The sequence below is a fragment of the Lactuca sativa genome, chromosome 7 (assembly GCF_002870075.4).
Source record: "Lactuca sativa cultivar Salinas chromosome 7, Lsat_Salinas_v11, whole genome shotgun sequence".
Classification (NCBI taxonomy): Eukaryota; Viridiplantae; Streptophyta; class Magnoliopsida; order Asterales; family Asteraceae; genus Lactuca; species Lactuca sativa.
In genome coordinates, this window is record NC_056629.2 from 32,849,119 (window position 1) to 32,869,170 (window position 20,052).

The 20,052-nt window shown below is 34.5% G+C and overlaps 4 protein-coding genes across 7 annotated transcripts; 1 reads left to right on the forward strand and 3 right to left on the reverse strand.

The window, feature by feature from the left end:
- The first annotated feature begins 4,586 nt into the window (after nt 1-4,586).
- On the forward strand, nt 4,587-5,907 carry LOC111892065 (50S ribosomal protein L34, chloroplastic). Its single transcript, XM_023888129.3, has 2 exons — nt 4,587-4,860; nt 5,482-5,907. The coding sequence occupies exons 1-2, from the start codon at nt 4,638-4,640 to the stop codon at nt 5,739-5,741; spliced, it is 483 nt and encodes a 160-aa protein (XP_023743897.1). The 5' UTR covers nt 4,587-4,637; the 3' UTR covers nt 5,742-5,907.
- Nucleotides 5,908-6,242: 335 nt separating this feature from the next.
- LOC111892064 (uncharacterized protein YNL011C) lies at nt 6,243-9,683 on the reverse strand. Of its 2 annotated transcripts, none has more exons than XM_042896239.2 (13): nt 9,388-9,683; nt 9,012-9,128; nt 8,730-8,862; nt 8,549-8,645; nt 8,415-8,458; nt 8,155-8,311; nt 7,967-8,038; nt 7,764-7,841; nt 7,563-7,664; nt 7,247-7,294; nt 6,846-6,971; nt 6,686-6,781; nt 6,243-6,594 (listed from the first exon to the last, which is right to left on the reverse strand). In XM_042896239.2, exons 1-13 carry the CDS (start codon nt 9,563-9,565, stop codon nt 6,499-6,501), a joined length of 1,344 nt encoding a protein of 447 aa, XP_042752173.1. In that variant the 5' UTR covers nt 9,566-9,683; the 3' UTR covers nt 6,243-6,498. The 2 variants fall into 2 exon arrangements, with proteins under 2 accessions (XP_042752173.1, XP_023743896.1); XM_023888128.3 differs by having other exon boundaries at nt 6,686-6,778; nt 9,388-9,682.
- A 605-nt stretch (nt 9,684-10,288) lies between these two features.
- Nucleotides 10,289-13,221, reverse strand: LOC111892053 (UBP1-associated protein 2C). 3 transcript variants are annotated; one of them, XR_002850420.3, is made up of 4 exons: nt 12,322-13,221; nt 11,866-12,234; nt 10,860-11,068; nt 10,289-10,743 (listed from the first exon to the last, which is right to left on the reverse strand). XR_002850420.3 is itself a non-coding variant. In XM_023888115.3 (3 exons), exons 1-2 carry the CDS (start codon nt 13,157-13,159, stop codon nt 11,867-11,869), a joined length of 1,206 nt encoding a protein of 401 aa, XP_023743883.1. In that variant the 5' UTR covers nt 13,160-13,221; the 3' UTR covers nt 11,447-11,702; nt 11,866. The 3 variants fall into 3 exon arrangements, 1 of the variants encoding a protein (XP_023743883.1); XR_002850419.3 differs by having other exon boundaries at nt 10,837-11,068; XM_023888115.3 differs by lacking the exons at nt 10,289-10,743; nt 10,860-11,068 and adding an exon at nt 11,447-11,702.
- A 2,414-nt stretch (nt 13,222-15,635) lies between these two features.
- LOC111892040 (ubiquitin-like modifier-activating enzyme atg7) lies at nt 15,636-19,685 on the reverse strand. The gene is made up of 15 exons (XM_023888101.3): nt 19,526-19,685; nt 18,938-19,116; nt 18,605-18,819; nt 18,340-18,531; nt 18,194-18,248; nt 18,021-18,115; nt 17,745-17,934; nt 17,520-17,625; nt 17,291-17,435; nt 17,062-17,220; nt 16,788-16,976; nt 16,473-16,688; nt 16,263-16,378; nt 16,020-16,179; nt 15,636-15,937 (listed from the first exon to the last, which is right to left on the reverse strand). Exons 2-15 carry the CDS (start codon nt 19,071-19,073, stop codon nt 15,761-15,763), a joined length of 2,151 nt encoding a protein of 716 aa, XP_023743869.1. The 5' UTR covers nt 19,074-19,116; nt 19,526-19,685; the 3' UTR covers nt 15,636-15,760.
- Nucleotides 19,686-20,052: the final 367 nt, after the last annotated feature.

A 20,052-nucleotide genomic window follows, 5' to 3' on the forward strand; every position in this document is an offset into this window, starting at 1 on the left:
TTCAAATCATATGATTCCAAGTTTCTGTCCAATTGAAACTTGGGTGATGAGAATCCTTCATTACTTGGTAAATTATGACACTGCCACAAAAGATATATAGAATCAAATCCATTTCAACATTGCTAACAATAGAAATATAAACACCAATGTTCATAAATTCTATTGCAAGGAAATGTAAAATAAGATAAAATCAAATTTTACTTTATTTATAAAAAAATGTGGAAAAACTTGTCCTTACAACGCAAATACATATGAAAACTATGTTTCTAAATATTCCTAAGCAATATATCACAACTCCTAAGTAGCAACTCAAAATTTTGATCATCGAACCATGCGATCGAAATCCATCTCTTCGCGACCAGACTCGGATCAGTCTTCCTTTAAGCTTCATTTCTTTTCTTCAATCCTACAAAACATCAAAATGCAATGTTGTCACATCATGTATTAAGAATCTATAAATAGGAATTTAATAGAGTTAAATAATGGTCTTACCTGAAGTAGAGTCATACATTTCGACTTTACTATCCTTGCGATCTTTCAGGTACATATGGCAGCTTTGCATCCAATGCCCCTTCTCTTGGCAATAGAAACATATGGACTCTTTGGGAATGACACATGGGACTATCTCTGAACTTGCCTTTCTCTTATGATCAAACTTTTCGACCATGGTCGATTTCTCTCCTTTAGGAGGAGAAACCATTTCCGGACTAGCACCTTTGCCATAACCAATGTTCATAGAAATTTGGGAGGTAGATCTTCCAGACAAATCCACTTGACAGGTGCGCCAAAGCATTGTTGCTTCAGAAACAATTAGCTAGACAAGTCAGATCAATAAGGATCACATCGTAATCTGTCATATAGTAGTCTTTAACAAACTGACCATATGATTCGGGAAGTGACTGAAGAACCAAGTCAACTGCTAGCTCCTTTCGGAAAACGATACCCAACATCCCTAGTCTATCAATGTGTGACTTCATCTCCAAGACGTGTGCACACACATACCTTCCATCTTGGTGTTTTCTTGCCAATAGGGCTTGAGTGATCTTGAACTTTTCAAGTCGACGAAATTGTGGGTCAGGGAGAATTATTGGAGGAGGTGGAGGAAGATAAGTTTCACCAAAGCACGAAGAAGGGATTGATCTTTCACCTTGATCGTCACGCGGAATATCATCTTCATGAGGAAAGCTTTTTCCAAAAGGATAAGGAAGACCATAGTTGTCAGAACTAGACATCTACAAAGGAAAAATTCAAGTTAGTTGATTTAATCCTTAATATAACACCCAAATGAAATATTAAGGCTAGGACTAAACACAATAATTTACAATTCGGAAGAGGGATGTCGTAATCCAATTGCAAATTATTTGAAGGTAGGTAAATGACGATTTACCAATTCCACCACCAAAAACAAAATTTTAAACTAATTAAGTTTCAAATGAAACTCCTAGATCTAGTGAGATTAATTGAACTTTTTAATGGCATGTTTAATCTCGATTATGCCCTTCAATTTTGCAACTGGGATACCAAGGATCACAAACAAGGTGTGAATAACCATGCAAATTAGCTTAGTACTCACAATGTCATTTACCACCTAATCAATGTGCCAGTTAACCACACACACTCTATTCATCAATGATAATTTACAAGTTACCCATTGCCACTCTTTTTTAGTCCAAGTTAGTGTACCGGTTAACACACACACTCCACTAACGACTTGACAAAATGCAATGTGCAATTTCATGGATTAGCATCAAATTCATATTTTCCTAAAGTAACTAAGATTCAGAATTTATAAAAACATTTAGTTACTTTATATTTATCATTATACTTATTAATGAAGATTAATGTCTTATCCTACCCGTTCGGCTAACGACCCTCCACCAATCAAGGAAGCGGTGGGTGAGAGTAGACACCCATTCAACCGCTATTTTATAGGCAGTTTCCTTATACTCTCCTTATAGATCAACTTCGTGAATGAGGCCTACTAACGGTAAGACTAACTTTTTCATATATATATATATATATATATATATATATATATATATATATATATATATATATATATATATATATATATATATATAAACTTATAATATTATAATAGTATAAGGGTGTATTTTAAACTTTTAAAATACTAGGGTTTTAGAATTTAATATTTCAAAATTAACCTTTTAATTAAATTTTTAAATTCCAAAACTAAAGGGTGTACTTTGAAACTTTTCAAAATTACTAGATCAAGTTTTAAATAATTAAATTTATAAAATAATTTTGTCATTATCTTAAAATTTGACAAAATCAATCTTATTTGATAAGGAAATCAGTTTACCAATCAGAAAATTCAGTTTAATGCATTAAAAATGAATTATGGTAATTATCATAAATCAAACAAGATCTTAATATCGAAAAATCAAGCATCTGACGAGTCAACTCGTCGAATCAGGCTACGAACTCGTCGAGTTGAGCCAACTCGTCGAGTTCCTCATTGAACTCGTCGAGTTCAGCAGACGGAATGTGAATTCTGTTTGCTTCAAATTTGGATAATTCACAAAAGCATCAAATTCAATTGAAAACATCCTAGTCTTTGATACCACTGATGGGCTTTGAACATAACAGCATCCTATTTGTTCATGCAACCATAATTGCTTTAGATCTAAGTTTTTCACTAATTGAACATGCAAAAGAAATTCCAAAGCAATAACCCTAGATCTAGCATATACAATTCAAAATTCATATATTAAAAGGGTTAAGAATATTACCTTGCTTATTATATAGCAATAACAAGAATTCCTTGATTGATCTTGACTCTTGAAAGCTTTAGTGCCCCAAATGTTACACCTCTAATGGCTCACAAACACTTGTAGCAAGAGGATGAGAAGGAGAGGGAAGGAAACTCTTAGAATTTCGGTTAGGGTTTCTATGATTTAAGCATTGGCCGAAAACCCTATGTGTAGGGGTCTTTAAATAGCTGATGAGTTGCTAGGGTTTTTGGAGGAAACCCTAATTTCCTCCTTAGGGCTTAAGAAACCCATGGACCTCCCACTAGAAGGCCTTGGACGAATTCTATAGGGCCTCCCTATAGAATTTTGTCCACTCCTAACAAGGAGTCCAGTAGCCCAGTTTTGCAACTATCAATGATTTGCAAAACAGTCACCGTTCTTTTAATCGGTTCTTTTAATCCTAAAATTAATTCTAAATTAATTTCTGATCAAATACTAATTAAATAATATGATTTATAATTAATATATTATTCTCACAATATATTAATAAATCATTTATTAACCTCTCTCTCCATAAGTCATATTGTCAAGTTGCTAAAATGAAGGCAACCCAAAAGGACTATGCTACTATCAAACCAAGTTCATACCAATTATAGTTATGGGCTTAGACACATAATCCAACAGAGGTAGCTTGTCAAATGTTGAAGGTCCATTGTCGACCCTGATACAATCGGTAGATTTCGATTGAACATGTTGATTACAAATGGTTACAGATGTTCAACAAGATTTCAATCTGGGAAAGAAATTACGTAAATATCATGTCGTTCCTATACTCGTACTCATCTCCTCCCTTGTTGCTTTCAGTCTGTTCCATCAAAACTCCGTCTGTTTATATGAACAAACTCATCTCCTTCATCTGATTCATATCCTTCTTCTAAAACTCGTAGGCTAGGGTTATATCAGTATGATGAAAAAGATTAATTTACGGTAATGGATTGAATCTAGTGTATAGGATCCATGAATCGAGTATTGGTGTGGTTTGCTTTGGATAAAGTGAAGAATCCATGGAAAAATTCATCTGTGGAAAAACAAGTTGTGGAAGATGTTTGAGGAGAAGATGAGATGCAGAAGAAATCAATGTTCCAGATTTCATATCCTGACTTTATTTGTTTTTTTAGGGGTTGAATGAATTTGTTTCTTGACCTGAATCCCTTCAATCTGGTATTTTTAGCTCAATTCCATTTTTGCTTGGACATAGGATTGGATGTTTTGCAGGTTCCACCATTTTTTTGTTTGGTTGTTACAGGTTGACCTTTTGCAAGATCTTTAGATTCTTTGGATGTGGATTTTGATTTAAATGGATAGGTTAGGTTTTCATATTTGAGATTTATTAAAGAACAATGTAGTGGGTTGTCAGAGGCTTCACTGGAAATGGCAACCCGAGGGTGAGTGATAAGGACGAGAATATAGGTGGGGTGGGGTGGGGTGGGGTGGGGTGGGGTGGTGTGTGGTGGGGGTGGGACCCACCTTATTATTAAACATTTTTTTTAACAAAAGATTAAAGAAATAAACCATACAAAAAGAAAAGAATAATATAGTCTTTTTGGATCTAATAAGGACCAAATGCCATACCTAACATTTAATAGGGACGGTTCTAATTAAAAAATAAAAATAAAAATAATAAGCATCATACTTACATACTACCCCATACCAGTTAGTATAATTTGTCTAAAAAGTTGCACCCTTAAATTTAAAATAGGAGAATGTTAAGGCCCGAACTATGGCCCAATACCAAGTTCGGCTTGGCTAGCCCATTTTCATCATCAACGTTATTACTAAAATACCCCTACCAGTTCTCTGAAGAGCTGATAAGGCTGTTGCCATTGAGGAAGAGGATAACAGCAACCAAGAAATCTTGAAGACATGGCGTGTGTATCATCTGTGTGTACAAGATTTGGAGCACACAGTACAACAGCTTCGCTCCCTTTCCTCAATGTTTCACGAGTAACAAGAAGCTCTCTCTCCCTAAAACCAGCTGCTGCTGCGCCTAATTCCGCAAACACGTCTGGGCTTCTCCACTGTTCCTTCGTTTCTTCTTCTTCTTCCCCACTCTCTCTTTCATCTTCATCTTCATCCACATTCGCAGGTAAATTTTCATCTCCCCAGTTATGAAATTAAAGAAAAAACCCATTCTTTCATGTGGGCAATTTGGTTAAACGAGTATGTGGGGTTTTGATTCATTTCACTGAAATTTAGGGTTTATCCTGTTTTAGGAGATTGACCAATCAAGATTCCGAAATTACTATTTTGGTTGATAGATATGCAAAATACATCTCATTTTTAGTTGAATTCTATGCTAATTTGTATTTTGTTTAAAGGATTATGTGCGCACAAAACAAAATCAATCATAGTGGACAATGCAGTTTTCTAATTTGAGTCTTGACCAAAAGGGCTTTGCTAAACACCTACTTTTGACCCAAACCTAATCAATTCTTAAGAAAACTCAATCCACTTAACTTTTTATAAAGGGTTAAATGCAAGAAAGAGCAACATAATTGCATTGTACTTTGAAAAATCCATCCAATTATAACAATCTCATCCATATACGTAGCAAATTTCATTGCTATAATTGGGTAGACTTTTTAAAGTATAATGTTTCAATAAGAAAAGGATCGAAAGTACAATGTTACACTTAGGTAGATATTTCAAAGTACAATGCCTTAATAAGAAACATAAAAAGAAAATTGAAAGTAAAATGGTGTAATAGGTTCATCATTGGGGTTGGACTTGAGTTCAAGGAGTGGGATGGAGGCGGTGAAGCGGCGGGGGTTGGTGGTTAGGGCGGGGAAGAAGTTTCAACTTGCTCAAACAAAGAGGAACAGATCTCGGAAATCATTAGCAAGGACTCATGGATTTCGTTTGAGGATGAGAACTACTAATGGAAGAGCTGTGTTGAAGCGTAGAAGAGCCAAGGGTCGTTGGATACTTTGCACCAAATCTAATCCTAGTAGTGGAAAACGTGCTTGAATCGAATGACCGAATTTTTACTACTTTTGGGTCCATGATTATCATGATGATGATATTTTTGTTTAATGTGTATTTGTTTAATTCGTGTAATCTTGGTTTAATTTCTAGATGTTGAAACGTCTCTTCTCTTCGATTATCAAGCAATATATCTTGAAAAGTTGTAACTTTTGTTTTCTTCATACTGTTTAACTTGATTGTCAGAGCAGATTCTTAAGATTAGTACTTGAGTGAAATTGATGTCAATGACTCAATGTGACAGAATTTGCGATTTTTAATCCTATCCCAAGAGATATAGGTCATCAATCCCATCTACTCTAGGGTTGTATCTTTATTTTAATTTTTTTAAAGTTTTGTGTTGATAAAATGACTCGAGTAATTGTTGATTAAGTCAATATCTGATTGAGTCAAAATCAAGCATCTTATCATAGTTAGACATGACCTCTATTTAGACTCAATAAGAGGCATATGAAACAACCCCAAAGTCATTGTGTCTAGATCAAGTCAAAAAAGCAACAACCATCCATAGATATCCAGATTAAGTGCTTAACCTATTAAGCTCAACAAGTGAATCACAACAATATACAACACTAGCTCTCTATATGCTTGAAATACAACAATATACAAAGCTAATCCCTTGTAAACAAAAATGATATAAGATGAGTGTGTACACTTGTGCTAGTTTTCTACTTTATAATCTACAGAATAAATGGATCACGATTTTTTTCAAATAAAATTGTTATTGCATTGTTGATTGTGATCATTTTTGTTTTAATAAATTGGAAAGTGCTTGTATCAAAGATGTTGGTTCATAAACTACGCCCACCTTTGGATCTTTCATTGATTCAACACTCACCTGCAACAACAAACAATGTTCATAATTTATATAAAAAGTTTTACCAATTTATGCAACTCACACAGATATAAACAAATATAAAAATACATACCACGTGTACAATTCCTAGTGTAGCCAAGGATTTCATATCTACAGGAATTTCACCATCTTTTGGCACAAAAATGGTGTTGATATATTCACTAGGCTGCTAAAAAAACACACAATTAGTAAATAAATAAATGAAAATGTTTTGATTTTTATTGATGACTTACATTGTTTTTAAGACGATTATTAAGATGTCCATAAGTTCTATTAAGAGCATCTGTAATAGCAGTAACAAAGCAAGAGGCTCCAAATCCACTAGTTTCTCGATCACAACTACCATTCATCACAAGTACCTGATAATTTATTTATATAATTCAAAAACATATTTTAATTTCAATTTTCATTTCAGAAATATATTTTAATTTAGCAATTTGAAGGACAACATCAAACATTTTTTACTTAATTCAGAAAGAACGACTTATCAAAGAAAGTCCCATTATGTACTAACTTTTTACAGATTTGCCCTTCCATTTTCCCAAGTTTGCCATTATTTTCTCAGTATGATTTTCAAACATCGGTTATTTGGACAACTTTTATTTAATAATAAATAAATAAAACAAGGCCTTACTTTTGCACATGATCTTGAAGCTATAACCTCTCCAACTCCTAGTAAAACCTAAATCATAAAAACAAGAATGATGATAAATTATTATAAGCACTTAATAAGTCATTAGTCAAGAAATAAAAAATAAAATGTGTTAATTGTTAAATGGGTAGTAATTATTCAAGAAGAGATTCAGTTACAATCCATGTTATTAAACAAACATTTTTTTTTACCCAAAGATTACAACTATGAAAATCAAGAACCCTAACATTTTATATAAAGATTACAACCATGAAATTTTTGTTAAATAATTAGAGTTTAATTAGGGTTTTGGACTTACCAAAGAAGGGCAGATGGAAGTAAAGAGGGATCCCATACCATAAATAATGCAATCCACATTTCTCAACTGTTCAAGAACAGATGGATTTACAGTGGGAAACACCTGCATAATCACCACCACAAATAAACTCCTCAACAATTTTGCAATAATTTTTTTACCAATTTATGTATTTAACCCTTTAAAATAAACAAGATAAATCACCTCATGCAATAAATTGCTTCCTTCACTTGACATGTAGAAAACCCTCTTTATTCTTGAAGGTAGTGTGGAAGAATTTTCCTGTATGAAAGATTCAAACAGTTAAAAAAAAAAGGTAAACTTAATGAGAAATCCCAGAAAGAAAAGCCATATGAGATAATTGAAAGTAGAAAGTTATGATTTTTTAGAAAAAATGCAGATTTTACCTTATCTATAAGTTGCAATGATCCATTAGTGGGATGAGATATCTCATTCTGACCACGTATTATCATTCCATCCTAAACTTCATAACAAAAACAGCATGTAAAAAGATTAGTAATTTGACATTCTCTTAAACTAATAAAACAAGTTAACTTTTTTTTAAAAAGAAAAAAGAAAATGTTTTTTATCCTACCCATAATTCACAGCCTAAAGTAAGGCGATCATTAGTGGATATAACTGGAAGAACAAGACTTTCTGTGGGAATCTGGGAAACACGTGAAAACAAAAAAATTGCAGCATCCAAAGACTGAAAGAATATACGTGCTCCTGCAAAGAAAAAGTTACCAATGCTGGAAAAACTGATTCCAGTTAGTTTCTTGTATGATGGAATGGAATCGTTCATTCCATTCATTCAATCCATTGGAATGAAAAAGATAAAAGATTTTCACATACCTTCCATTGCTAAAACAGAATGACTCATTTGTTCTTCGAAGGATCTGTAAGAAAAGAAGAATATTACTAAAAACTCATTTCAAAGATGTGTGAATGAACAATGATAAATACAACACATTAATGAAGACAGGAACCTGGTTCTGAAAATAAGCCAGAAAGGCACGAATGGTTTCTCTGTAGGCCTTTGAAACATCTTTCCATAAAGAATGTTCTCCTTCTACAATACTGTACCTGTTCAAAAAAGACAAAAATGCCCTTTTCATCAAGAGCTGAAATTGAGGAAGGAGCTGCTTAAGTGAAATTTAAGGAAGTTACCATTCTAATTTGGCTTCTTGTGCATCAAGAGGCAACCTGTAACCAAGTAAGTTCCTCACTGCAAGAGCCTCTGAAGTACTTTGATCGGATAATCTCAAGCATCTTGATCGTATGTCTCCAACTGCTGGACCACCTGAAAAATGGCACCATGAATTTGCAATCAAATCACCTAAATGTTAGGAATTGAATATCTAGAACAAAGTAAATATGTGTGTTGATTTCATGGAAGAAGAAATGTGTTGATGGGTGATCAATTGAGAAAAGGATGATTGTAAAACCTACCTAGAACACGAACAATCTCAGCTGTACTTCCACCATCATCAGAAACGGGAAGAACATGAGCAACACGAGTTGTCAGCTTCTTAAGCTCTTCAACGACGCCATTAAAAGCCGTCCCCCCTGTAAGAAGAACCAGAATATTTAAAATCGACAAGCCGCTTTAAAATTTACAATCACTCTAGAATCGCATCAAAACACCCGCTAGATATCAAAATTTCCCTAATTTCGTATTTTTTTAGTTCTAAAAGCCCTAAACATTAGAATCACAAAAACAAATTGCTTACAGGTTGTTAAAATACACTTTTCGATCAAATTCGCAAGGTACATTACGAAATTGTTGAAGAAGAAATAAAATCGGAAGGACAGGAGAGATTTGTACCTGAGAAAACAAGAATGGAAGGATGGAAAGAGGAAGCAGTGGGGGAACGGTGAACGTTGACGGAATTAAGGGACGACATGGGGAGAGATCTTGAAGATGACAGAGAAAATTGAAATGGAAGTGGCAGTAGGGGCTTAGAAAGAGGAGGGTTGCCCAATTTCAACAAACTTTCCACCATGTTTACCCACTTCAATAACTGTCTACTCCAAGTGTTCCATTAATTTGGAATTGGAATTGTGAATTGAATGGACTTTTGTTCACCTCCCATTGCCTTACCCTTACCCTTCTTCCATGAGAATATTATTTCCATGAGAATATTATTTCCAACTAATAGATTTTTTATTTTATTATTTGGTGTGTATTTCAAGTTGTTATTAGAATGTCAAGAATTTATGTACGCATAAGTTGGTTAGAGATGACTTTACTACATAAATTGGTAATACATTGAAACAATATTGTATCACCTCATAAAAAGTCCATTTTGTTGAATTAACTATATTTGTGAAAAGAATATTTTGTAGTAAAAATTACAATACTTGATTTTTTATCCACAACCATGACACCATTCCATTCAGTTTAATATTAAATATTTTTTATCCACAATAACAATTGATTTGCATTTATTATTGTTAGTACTTAGTTGCTATATGCAATTTGAAACAACCGCTGTTACCGAATGAAATCTCAAATTACAATTATCGAGTTAATTGTTGATGCAACATATGATTGAACCATACATGTGTAAATTAGTCATGTCGAATGTTGCATATCATAAGGCAATAATATTTGGAAATTTATAAAATGCTCATGTCGAATGTTTAATTTTATTTTAACAAACGTCAATTTCTTCAACTAGTGTTGATATATCGAATACATTCATTCTATAGTTGAAATACTGATATGTAGGACGTACACAAATAGGTTTATACATCTACCATTTGGCACAATTTCAATGTGAAATAAGAATATAGTCTAAGCACTTTTTTGATTAATTTATTTACATCTTAGTCAAAAACTTTCAAACACCACGGAGATACATGTTTCACGTGTTTGTGTCAAGATAAAATATTTGTATCGACAATTGCACATGTTTTTCCTCTCTCATATTATTTCATTATTCGATTCTAACCCGTATGCAATGATATCAAAACTATATGTACAACTTACATTAAACAAAAATCTACAAATGATATTCGACCATAAGCTTTAAACTTTTTGTTCCTTTTTTTTTTCCAATTACTACTTTGAGCAACCAATGGTAACTTTGGTTTGGTGAATACCAAAACAAAATTCCAAAACTTCAATTCCCCATTTCCACTTTCAATTCCGATTCCGATTCCGACATAGAGCAGAAATCTGTTCATATCAAAGTAAATGCACCTTTAGATAATCAAAATAAGATAACAAATCACCAGAAAGTAAAAACATAAATAAATAAATAAATAATACCAGATATTCTTGATCCATGATACCTCAAAGTTCTCTATCTAATCTTTTGTGCAGCGTTTGTTACAGGAAGGGACCAAACCAGACAAGCTTTTTAGGGCTATTTTCAATGATGAAGAAGCAAAGGGCATTTCCGTCTTTTGCACTCACTAGAGATCAAGAGCAAATCCATGCCCCAACTTTTTTGGGTGATACAAAAGATTGCAATTTTTGTCAAATGGAGTATAACCTAAACCTGTTTTATCATCATGTAAGAACACAACACAAGATCCTTCATGTATATGGATTTCAAGCACATAAAAGTATGCTAAACTTTTCTTCTCAAAAAGCATATATGATGAATAATAAAACATATTACTTCGTTCAAAAAACACCAAAAATAAACACAATTGGTAGATGGAATCACAATTCACGAAAATTAAAATCATCATACACAGTAAAATTTTATATTAGTACAATTCCAGAAGTTTTATAAATATAACTGCAAGCTATTATTATACAAAATGAAAAAATAACAACTTAGTACACAAAATCAGTTAAAATTCCTTCCATTTCCCCTAGTGTGTCATTTTCTCAGATAAAACCAAGAAAGAAGAGATATTGCACATAAAAAAACATCTAAAAGGTAGCAACCACATGGTCAAAACTTATTACAATCAATGTAATATGCTACAACAAAACATGTCTCATCAGAATAAGTTACAAAACCATTGTAAACATAAGAAGATTAAGAGACATATTATGATATCATAAAAGCAGGAAGTCATATATAGGCATATTATATAGAGTGAATGAAGCAGCAACCATTGTCAGCAATCATTCATGAAATCAAGCATTTGCCTCCAACAACCAAGCAACCTCTCACAAACCTGAATCATGTTCATGTATACACATTTAACACCAAATTCTATTATTCTAACACCAACAGCAGATTAAGATCTCAACAAGTAATAGTGTAATACTTCAACTTATATAAACTATCATTCTTAGCCTCACATAGAAGGTATGAAATATTTGAGAGCATAACACTACCTCAATAATATGGTGGGCCACTCTGGTACGTCCCACCATGAGGGACTCTTGGACCACTAGGTGGAAGGTAAGGTTGTGTTGAGTAAGCTGAAGAACCATAGCTTCCACCATCACTGTATCCACCCTGAGATGGGGGAAATCTGTTCATAGAAGATGGATAATTGTTAAGCCCAGGATGATCCAGGGCTGTATCACCACCATAATGTGAGCCACCACCAGCATACCCACCACCACCGCCATATGAGGGTGGCCCTTGACTCCCATAACCTGGACCACTGCTCACTGACGAAGGCATTGAAGAATTCAGTTGCGGATTTTGATGAAGCAATGGAGGTCCACTGGAGTACCCACCATACGATGTTATCCCACCTGGAATCCGCCATTGTATGAGCTCTTTTATAAGGCTTAATTTGAACATAAAAAAGAGATATTAAAGGAGTTCACAAAAAATCTAACCTGGCATACCATAGCCGGAGTTCATGGAACCTGGCATTGATCGAACGGAATCAACGGGTCTCCCATTAGACCCTTGTGGACCACCTACTTTACCCTTCTTCCCATCAGTAGCCATTTTACACATAACCTGGTGCCCATCAATGTTCTTGATTGAATCCATAAGTGAATTCCTCGCCCCTTCCTCAGTTTTATAAACAAAAAAAGCAAACCCCTTTTGCTTCCCTGACTGTTTATCGAACCCTAATGGTCCTTCTTCTATCTCCCCATATGATGAAAAATGACTCAGTAATCTTTCCGATGATATCACAAACGGGACATTGCCAACGTACACCTTCCTCGTAGACACATCAACATTAGCTGAATCCTTAGACGCCGCTAACTGCGCAACCGTAATTCTACCATCGATCTTCTTACTTGGTGTTTTCAGAGCCAAAACCGCGCCGTCTATATGTTTAAAAGTAACAAATCCATAACCTTTCGATTTTCCAGTATTTTTATCAGTTATTACGATAGCCTCTTCAAGTTCCCCAAAATCCGAAAAGGTCGATCGAAGCTTATCCGTGGTTGTTTCCCAACCGATACCGCGGATGAAAAGTTTACGTTTGGTAGGATCGGAATCCGCTACTGAACGAACGGCCTCCAGAACGGTAACGTCACGTACGACAGCGGTTTGTAAAACGTCGAGGAGCTGTTCCTTAGTGAAGGATTCCAGGATCTTGCGCGCATCCTGTGGAGTGAGAGTTATAGAGGAGAATGACGGCGGAGTCGCGACGTCATTTGTGACATCGGTGGTGTATTGGCCGTTCTCCTCCATTTTTCTCTTCTTCGAAAGATCCATTTCTTACCGCCGGTGAACTGTAAACCCTAACGCAACAGAGAAACCCTGATCAAGGTGAAATAAAAGCCCCAACGGATACTAATGGGTGTTTGGCTAGCCTAAAAAAAAACTTTTCCAAAAAGTTAAAAAAGTCAGAATTTCTTGAATTTTTCAAAAAGTTGTTTTTTCTTGTATTAAAACTCTAAAAGTTATTAGTTTGTCGAAATCTTTTTGTTTTTTTTCTTTTACAAAAATGACTTTTGGCTGTGAAAAGCTAAGTTAAACACCCCTAAATTCTATTGACAAAATTGCAAAAATGGTTTTTTTTTAGTCCAAACCACGATTTTTTTGAATTGGTGGTCCTTTTGAACTAGTTTACATGTAGTTTTGGTCCCTGTCTAAATTAAAAAAACTATTATACCCTTAATGAATTTAATTTTCATTATCTTTCACTTTTTAAAATTATTATTATTATTAAATATAAAACTAGGTCCACCTCTCTCTCTATCTCTCTCTCTCTGATGATGATCCATCACCCAAAACACCCACTCTCATTGTAGAACCAGTGAAAAAGAAGGAAAGGACCGGTGATTCTTCGCCGGTAGTAGCAGCCCCAGCATCCGCTGTTAAACACGCCCGAAATTGTTGTTGTATTGTTCTGATACCCCTTTACAACCTTCTCAACGACTGTCATCCCGTTCATCTCCTTCCCCTGTTAAAGAACTAGAATCATCGGTGATGTTTTCCTGGTTCCCCCCTGCCGCCACCTCCATATCCCCTTCCCTTCCGCCTTCTGCCGAGAAACACCACCACAAGCACCCTCTCCGGCTGTTGCTACCCTTCTCAACCCCCACAGCCCCGATTGAAGTCTTGAACCGCCGGAAAAATCGACTCCTTCTTCGTGCTTCATAGCAAATCAGGAAAAGAAGAAAGAAAGAAGATGTTGCTTGCGATCCCTTTTCGTCTCTGATCAGATGGGAATCGAAGACCCATTCCTTTCGTTTGACTGACAGACCAAACACAACCACAATAAGTCTTGATTTTCACCCTTATTGCTCGATTGAACTCCTCAGGGCCACCGACAGTCGCTATTGGTTTGATTCCCGATCAATCCTCTTTTCTTTCCTATGTTGCAGATGATTGGACCAGATGATGAAGTAGGTCGTCGGAGTGGCCCTGCAATGTCGACCCCCTCTCGTTTTGATTGTTTTGAAGACGAAGAGGAAGAGTTGTTCCTTATTTTCTTGGTTTTTTCTTAAACAAATCACACTCCAGATTTTCAGATTTGTTCTTGAGGAAGAAGACGGGGAGAGAGAGAGAGAGAGGGGGGGAGGGGTGGGGCCCAATGTTTATTAATAATAAAACGTTATATTAAATAGAAAAAATATAAAAATATATACAAGAAGGGCATTTTAGTCTTTTTAGTTTTTCGAGGGACCAAAACCATAGTCAAACTAGGCCAAAAGGAATAACAGTCCAAAAAAATCATGGTTTAGACTAAAATCCTAAAAAAATACATACCACAAGGAACATTTTTACAATTTTGTCAATTCTAAATAACATAAATGAATGGTCCAGCATATGTATAACCTCTGATCCATTCAGAGGTAAAATATGGCCTCTTAAAGGTTAAGAGGTATGTGTTTCACTAAATGCTTAATGGTTCCGACATTGTTTCTTAACTAAATGGTTAAGATATAAAACATACGGTCCTTTACACCTTTGTTTCAAAACTTTTATTGTGGGAACTCGTTTATAAAACATTTTTTTTTCAAAACAAATTACATTTATAAAATATGTAGTTGTTTAACATAAAGGTTGAAAATATGGCCATAACATTCATTCAGGTTATTTGTGTTACCAACACTTTCAATAATTATTATTTTTTATATAATTTGTTTTTTTAATAGTGAGAATTTAATTTACATATTTAACGATGTTGGTAAGAACTCATAAATAATTGATAGTTAAGATCAGAGAAAAGATGTTTAAGTATTTGTTTATGTGATGTTTTGCCTTTTTCTAAATAAAATTTTACATATAACCTGTTCAACAATTAGAAATTGTTGTTGATTTCAGTGTTATAGCTATTTAATGTAGTTGGAAATAAAGATGAATGTCAAATAGAGATTTAAATTGTAATCTAATATAAGTTAGATGATGCACAATTCATACTTTGGGAATTTGATCCATTTTCTAGATAGATGACTATGTCTACTCTCTATTTGGTACTTTAATATAAAAATTAACATTCATATAATTTTCAAAAAGTAAACCACCAGTTTTTATGCCTAAAAGTGTTCCTCACACATTATCACAACTTGAATTTCTCAATAAACCAGACATTATTATAGATAACAAATATCAACACAAAAAAATAGTTTAACGTTAACCAAGGCGCAAAGTATTTTCACAAAAGAAGATAAATGAAAATCAAATATCGTCAAAGGACCATTTTTGTTGTTTTCACGGATAAATGAACCCAGACACAATCGTATTTATCCAATAACAGAAGGGTCTAACTGAAATTTCCACAAAGTAATCCATCCATACAGAAGTTGGTTAAATTTCCTGTTTTTGTACAATTGTCAACGTATTTCATCACGTGCCATAAAAACAGTGTCAGATTTCAACACAATCATCATCATCATCATTATCAGTCTCGTTATCCCAGTCAAGGTCAAAAGAGTTTGCTGATATCATGAGCTCCGTTAGTCCCGTTAAATCCTCCAAATAAGTAGGATGATTAATAGCTTCTAGAACAAATTCCAGTCCCCTTTTCCTATACTCTGAAACCACCTGAAAAAAAAAATTAAAATTATATAACATTATTCTTTATTGTATTTTTATATATTGTAAAATTGTGAAAAAGAATACTTACAATCGGGCAACAAGCAGTGCAGCTATTTGAGGAATGGCCCACAAGTATCATTTGAGAAAACTGCGAGAGGGCCCCACGGATCTGATGTGGTAATATCCCAAGAGCTTGTTCGCTATTTACACTATCCAAAGAGTTTCCAAATTCAGCTTTCGCTGATATCCTGTACAAAAATACATGCACCAAAATTTAAAAAATTAAAAAATAAAAAGAATATATTTGGTTTTGTTCCGAAAATACCCTTACCCATGAGGATGATGCAAAATCCCAACCAAAAGTTCAACCGCAAGGGCGGATGCGATAGGGGCAAGTCCAGGGCGTGTAACCGTGCATTGTTGGTCCAAAGTGCGGTTAGCTGTTGACTGCATATTTTAAAAATTACAAAAAACGAAATCTCAGTTTTATGATCTATTAAAATAAGAGTTAAAAAGGAAAGAAGTAAAGTAAATGTTATACATCCACAGGGGCAACAACGTCATTACAGAAGTAACAACCGAGTCTCGGCTTGCTATCTTTCTGTCCCAGTGACATTTCTTCAACACCAGCAGATAAAGAAGAGCCAACAACACTCTCAGTCTCAGCTTTTGATGATGTATTTCTGCTGAGTAGTGGGCCCGCACCATGACGCATTACCAAGAAACTATCAAACCCCAATGCACCCGTAATTGTAACCTGAAACATTAAACTAAAACTATCAAGGGCATATCGGTAATTTCTCTATATTACTAATAAAGTAAGTACAACAGCGAAGCAGAAAAGTACAAGACTAACCTTATTAGCATTGGCACATAAAAGAGTTGGAAGCCATCTACTTTCGCGTGTATCAGTCAATAAAAAAACAGCATCATGAGACTCGATTAAATCAGAAAGACGTTTGCAGTCATCAACCACTTTTTCCTCTTCTTGTCTAGCAACTGGATGCCCAGGCATAGGTATTGCCATCACTACCCCTTCTGCTTCCTACAAACAAATATCAAAAGTAAATAATAATTTTATAATTTCAAACATTTTGGAATAAAAGGAAAAGATTAAATTAATTAATTACCACAGCTGGAAAAATTCGCTTCAGACTTTTAACAGCTGCCAAGGCTTTGAAATCACCACCATTGAGACAATCTTCCAAGGTGTATAGGGATTGTCTTAATGGATTTGACATGGCCACTTTACCACTATCCACCAATGTTATTTTTCGCACACCCCATGCCTTCAGAAACACACAAATTGTAAATTACCATTATACCCTTGTTGTAATTTTTAGAAATGGAAAGACTCACCATAAGCATGCGTGCCACCTGGCATCCAAGGGTCCCGGCTCCCAACAGAAGGCACTTGGTGGTAGACAGCATGGTCAAGTTCAAAGATGGCAGTGCTCGCCACATCATCAGTTTTAGATTCAGATCTGCAGCTGATATAGCCATCCTGTAAAAATTTAATCACGTTTATATATTAAAATTAAAAAACAATACATAAGAAACACACTACTGACTACACCACACTATATACCTAGTGGGGTCCATGGAAGTAGATAGGTTAATGCATCTAGAGGATCTTTTCCCTTTATTCAGTTCCCATCCAACTGCATTAGGCACGTGATCTTGATCTTGCCATGCTGATTTAAATAAAAGTAAAAAAAGACATTTCATGTTACAAGAAACATTTGGAGATTATAAGAGTCAAGATTTTGACTTTTAAAAGAGTTGACTTGTTACCCAATTGTGGCTGATCTACCTTGTGAAGGTTGGATCAGAGCTTCACCAACAAGGGATAAACCCAAATCAGCAAACCCATGGTTCTCACGATAGCATAAAAACTGAATCTTTTTCAGGTTCCATTTTGCAGAAATGAAGACAAGAAAGTTGCGAAGAGGCCATCCAGGGTTGTTTGGAAGATGACTAGGGTCATAGAAACCAAAGAGCATCTGTCACCATTAACAAATAGCCTTTTAGAAGAGGACTAAAAGGGCATTTACGTCTTTTAAAAAGATAGATGTGTGACTGTGTTCACCTTGTGGCCTTCATGTTGACAAGCTTCAAAGTCCTTTAGAGGTCTAATAGTAGCTTGCGAATTTGAAGAAATGGAGACTAAAAAGAATGGAACACCTACAAAATCATGTCTTTCAGTATTTTGATATTAAGAACAAGTCAGGGTGGCAAAAAAAAAAGTCTGAATGACTCTACCTGCTGTTAAACTTGACATACGCCACTCATTACAGGATGCAGACACAGATTCAGCCTGTATGTTATGAAAGAACAATGCTACATCTTTAAGTAATAAAAACAAAAAAGATTGATTTACAAAGGGAAATGGGTATATATGGTCAAACCTCTTTTGGGGAGAACCATTTTGATGCTGGCTTCAAATCAACCAAAGTTGCTGGAGGGTCAAGAACGACACCAGGAAAAGCAAACCAGTAATAGAAGTTAAATTTCTTGAGGTCTGCAAATGATATAAGAAGGAACCTTGAAAGGACAGAACTGTCCTCCTCTGCTTTTCCAGATCGAATATCATCCCAAATCTGGCATTCAAGATTTTGACATTACATTCATGTATAACTGAAAAATGGATTACTAAATAGAGTAACAAAATACCTTTTTTGCTTCAGCCTTTAACAAAGCTTGTTTATCCAGAGCGTGATACCCTTCTAATGTGTTTGTGTTGTAAAGAATGCCAGGCACAGAGCATTTGTTTCTGTTCCCATGATTTGTTTTGGCTTGTTGTTCATCAGTTGGATCAGTTGGCAAGGATTCAGTAAGCAGAGTTAGATGGCTTGATACTTGAGAATTGGAGCAAGGTGTGTAAAAACCTACAAGGATATCATTAATAGTTAATACAAACAATATAACTATCTTGACTTGTTTCAAGTATTGAAATATGGTAAAAACTTCATCAACATTAATATTACAATACATGAAGCAACATACCCGTTATTGGGATTGGAGATTCATCAGTTTTTAATTTGTTGAGTTTCAACGAAGATAATTCATGCCAAAAACCGGCATCCACAGAACTCTGAAAGGGTGCAAATTGCAGAATAGGCCCATTCTCAGTTCCCGCCATGTTTGCTGATATGATCTATAGCGTCTTACTCCAGCTGCCAATTCTGTAATTCCAAGTTAGCCAACAATCTTTGGTGATGATTCAACAATGTAAAATTTTATAATTAACACCAGCAGCTTTGTTTCATAGTGATTCGTAGAAATCATGATGTAGTTGGATGAATTTAATGTTGAATACTACGGAGTCTGATTGGATTATACTATACAATTTGTTTCGACGAAAAATAGCAGAGAGTCGATCAACACAGCGAGAACTATATTTTCAAACACATATTCCGAAAATTGCCAATCGAAATCGCAAGACAAATAACAAGATGAAGATATGTAACGTCAATTACATATCGACTTATCTAAATAATTACAAATCCCTAATAACACACTACCCTCGACCGTGGAGCTAATGTTAGGGTTCTAGAATTGCATTTTAAACATCAAAGATGATGAAAATTTTACCAGATTCGCGTGAACTGGATTGGAGACGAACTGTACCGATGAAACTTCGATAATTAATCAGATTCTAGAAAATATGGAGGGGAAATGAAGTATGAGAAACGTAAATCGAGAAGACTTCAGCTAGTCTATGAAGTTTTGACCTTTTTAGAGTCCAATTTAGGATTGAGGGAGAAACAAAGCAATGTATATTTTTATAGTATTTTCTATTTTCTTTAAATCTATGATTTTGATTTTAAATCTTTTATTTTTGGCTAGTTTTTCTTTTGTATTTATCTTTTTTCTTCAAAATAATACATAACCATAAGTTTTAATGTTTTACATTAATCCATATATGTCAAAAATAAAATATAATATCGAAACCAATATAATTTTAGATAAATACAACCACATCAAAAAAAAACTTTATAACATTACTAAATGTTTTTATTTAAAAAAAACTAAATAAATTTGGAAAAAAAATCATCAAAGTTTATTATGTAAATGGTTCTTTTTCATGTGTTTTTATTCGGTTTAACCGGTTCAATCGC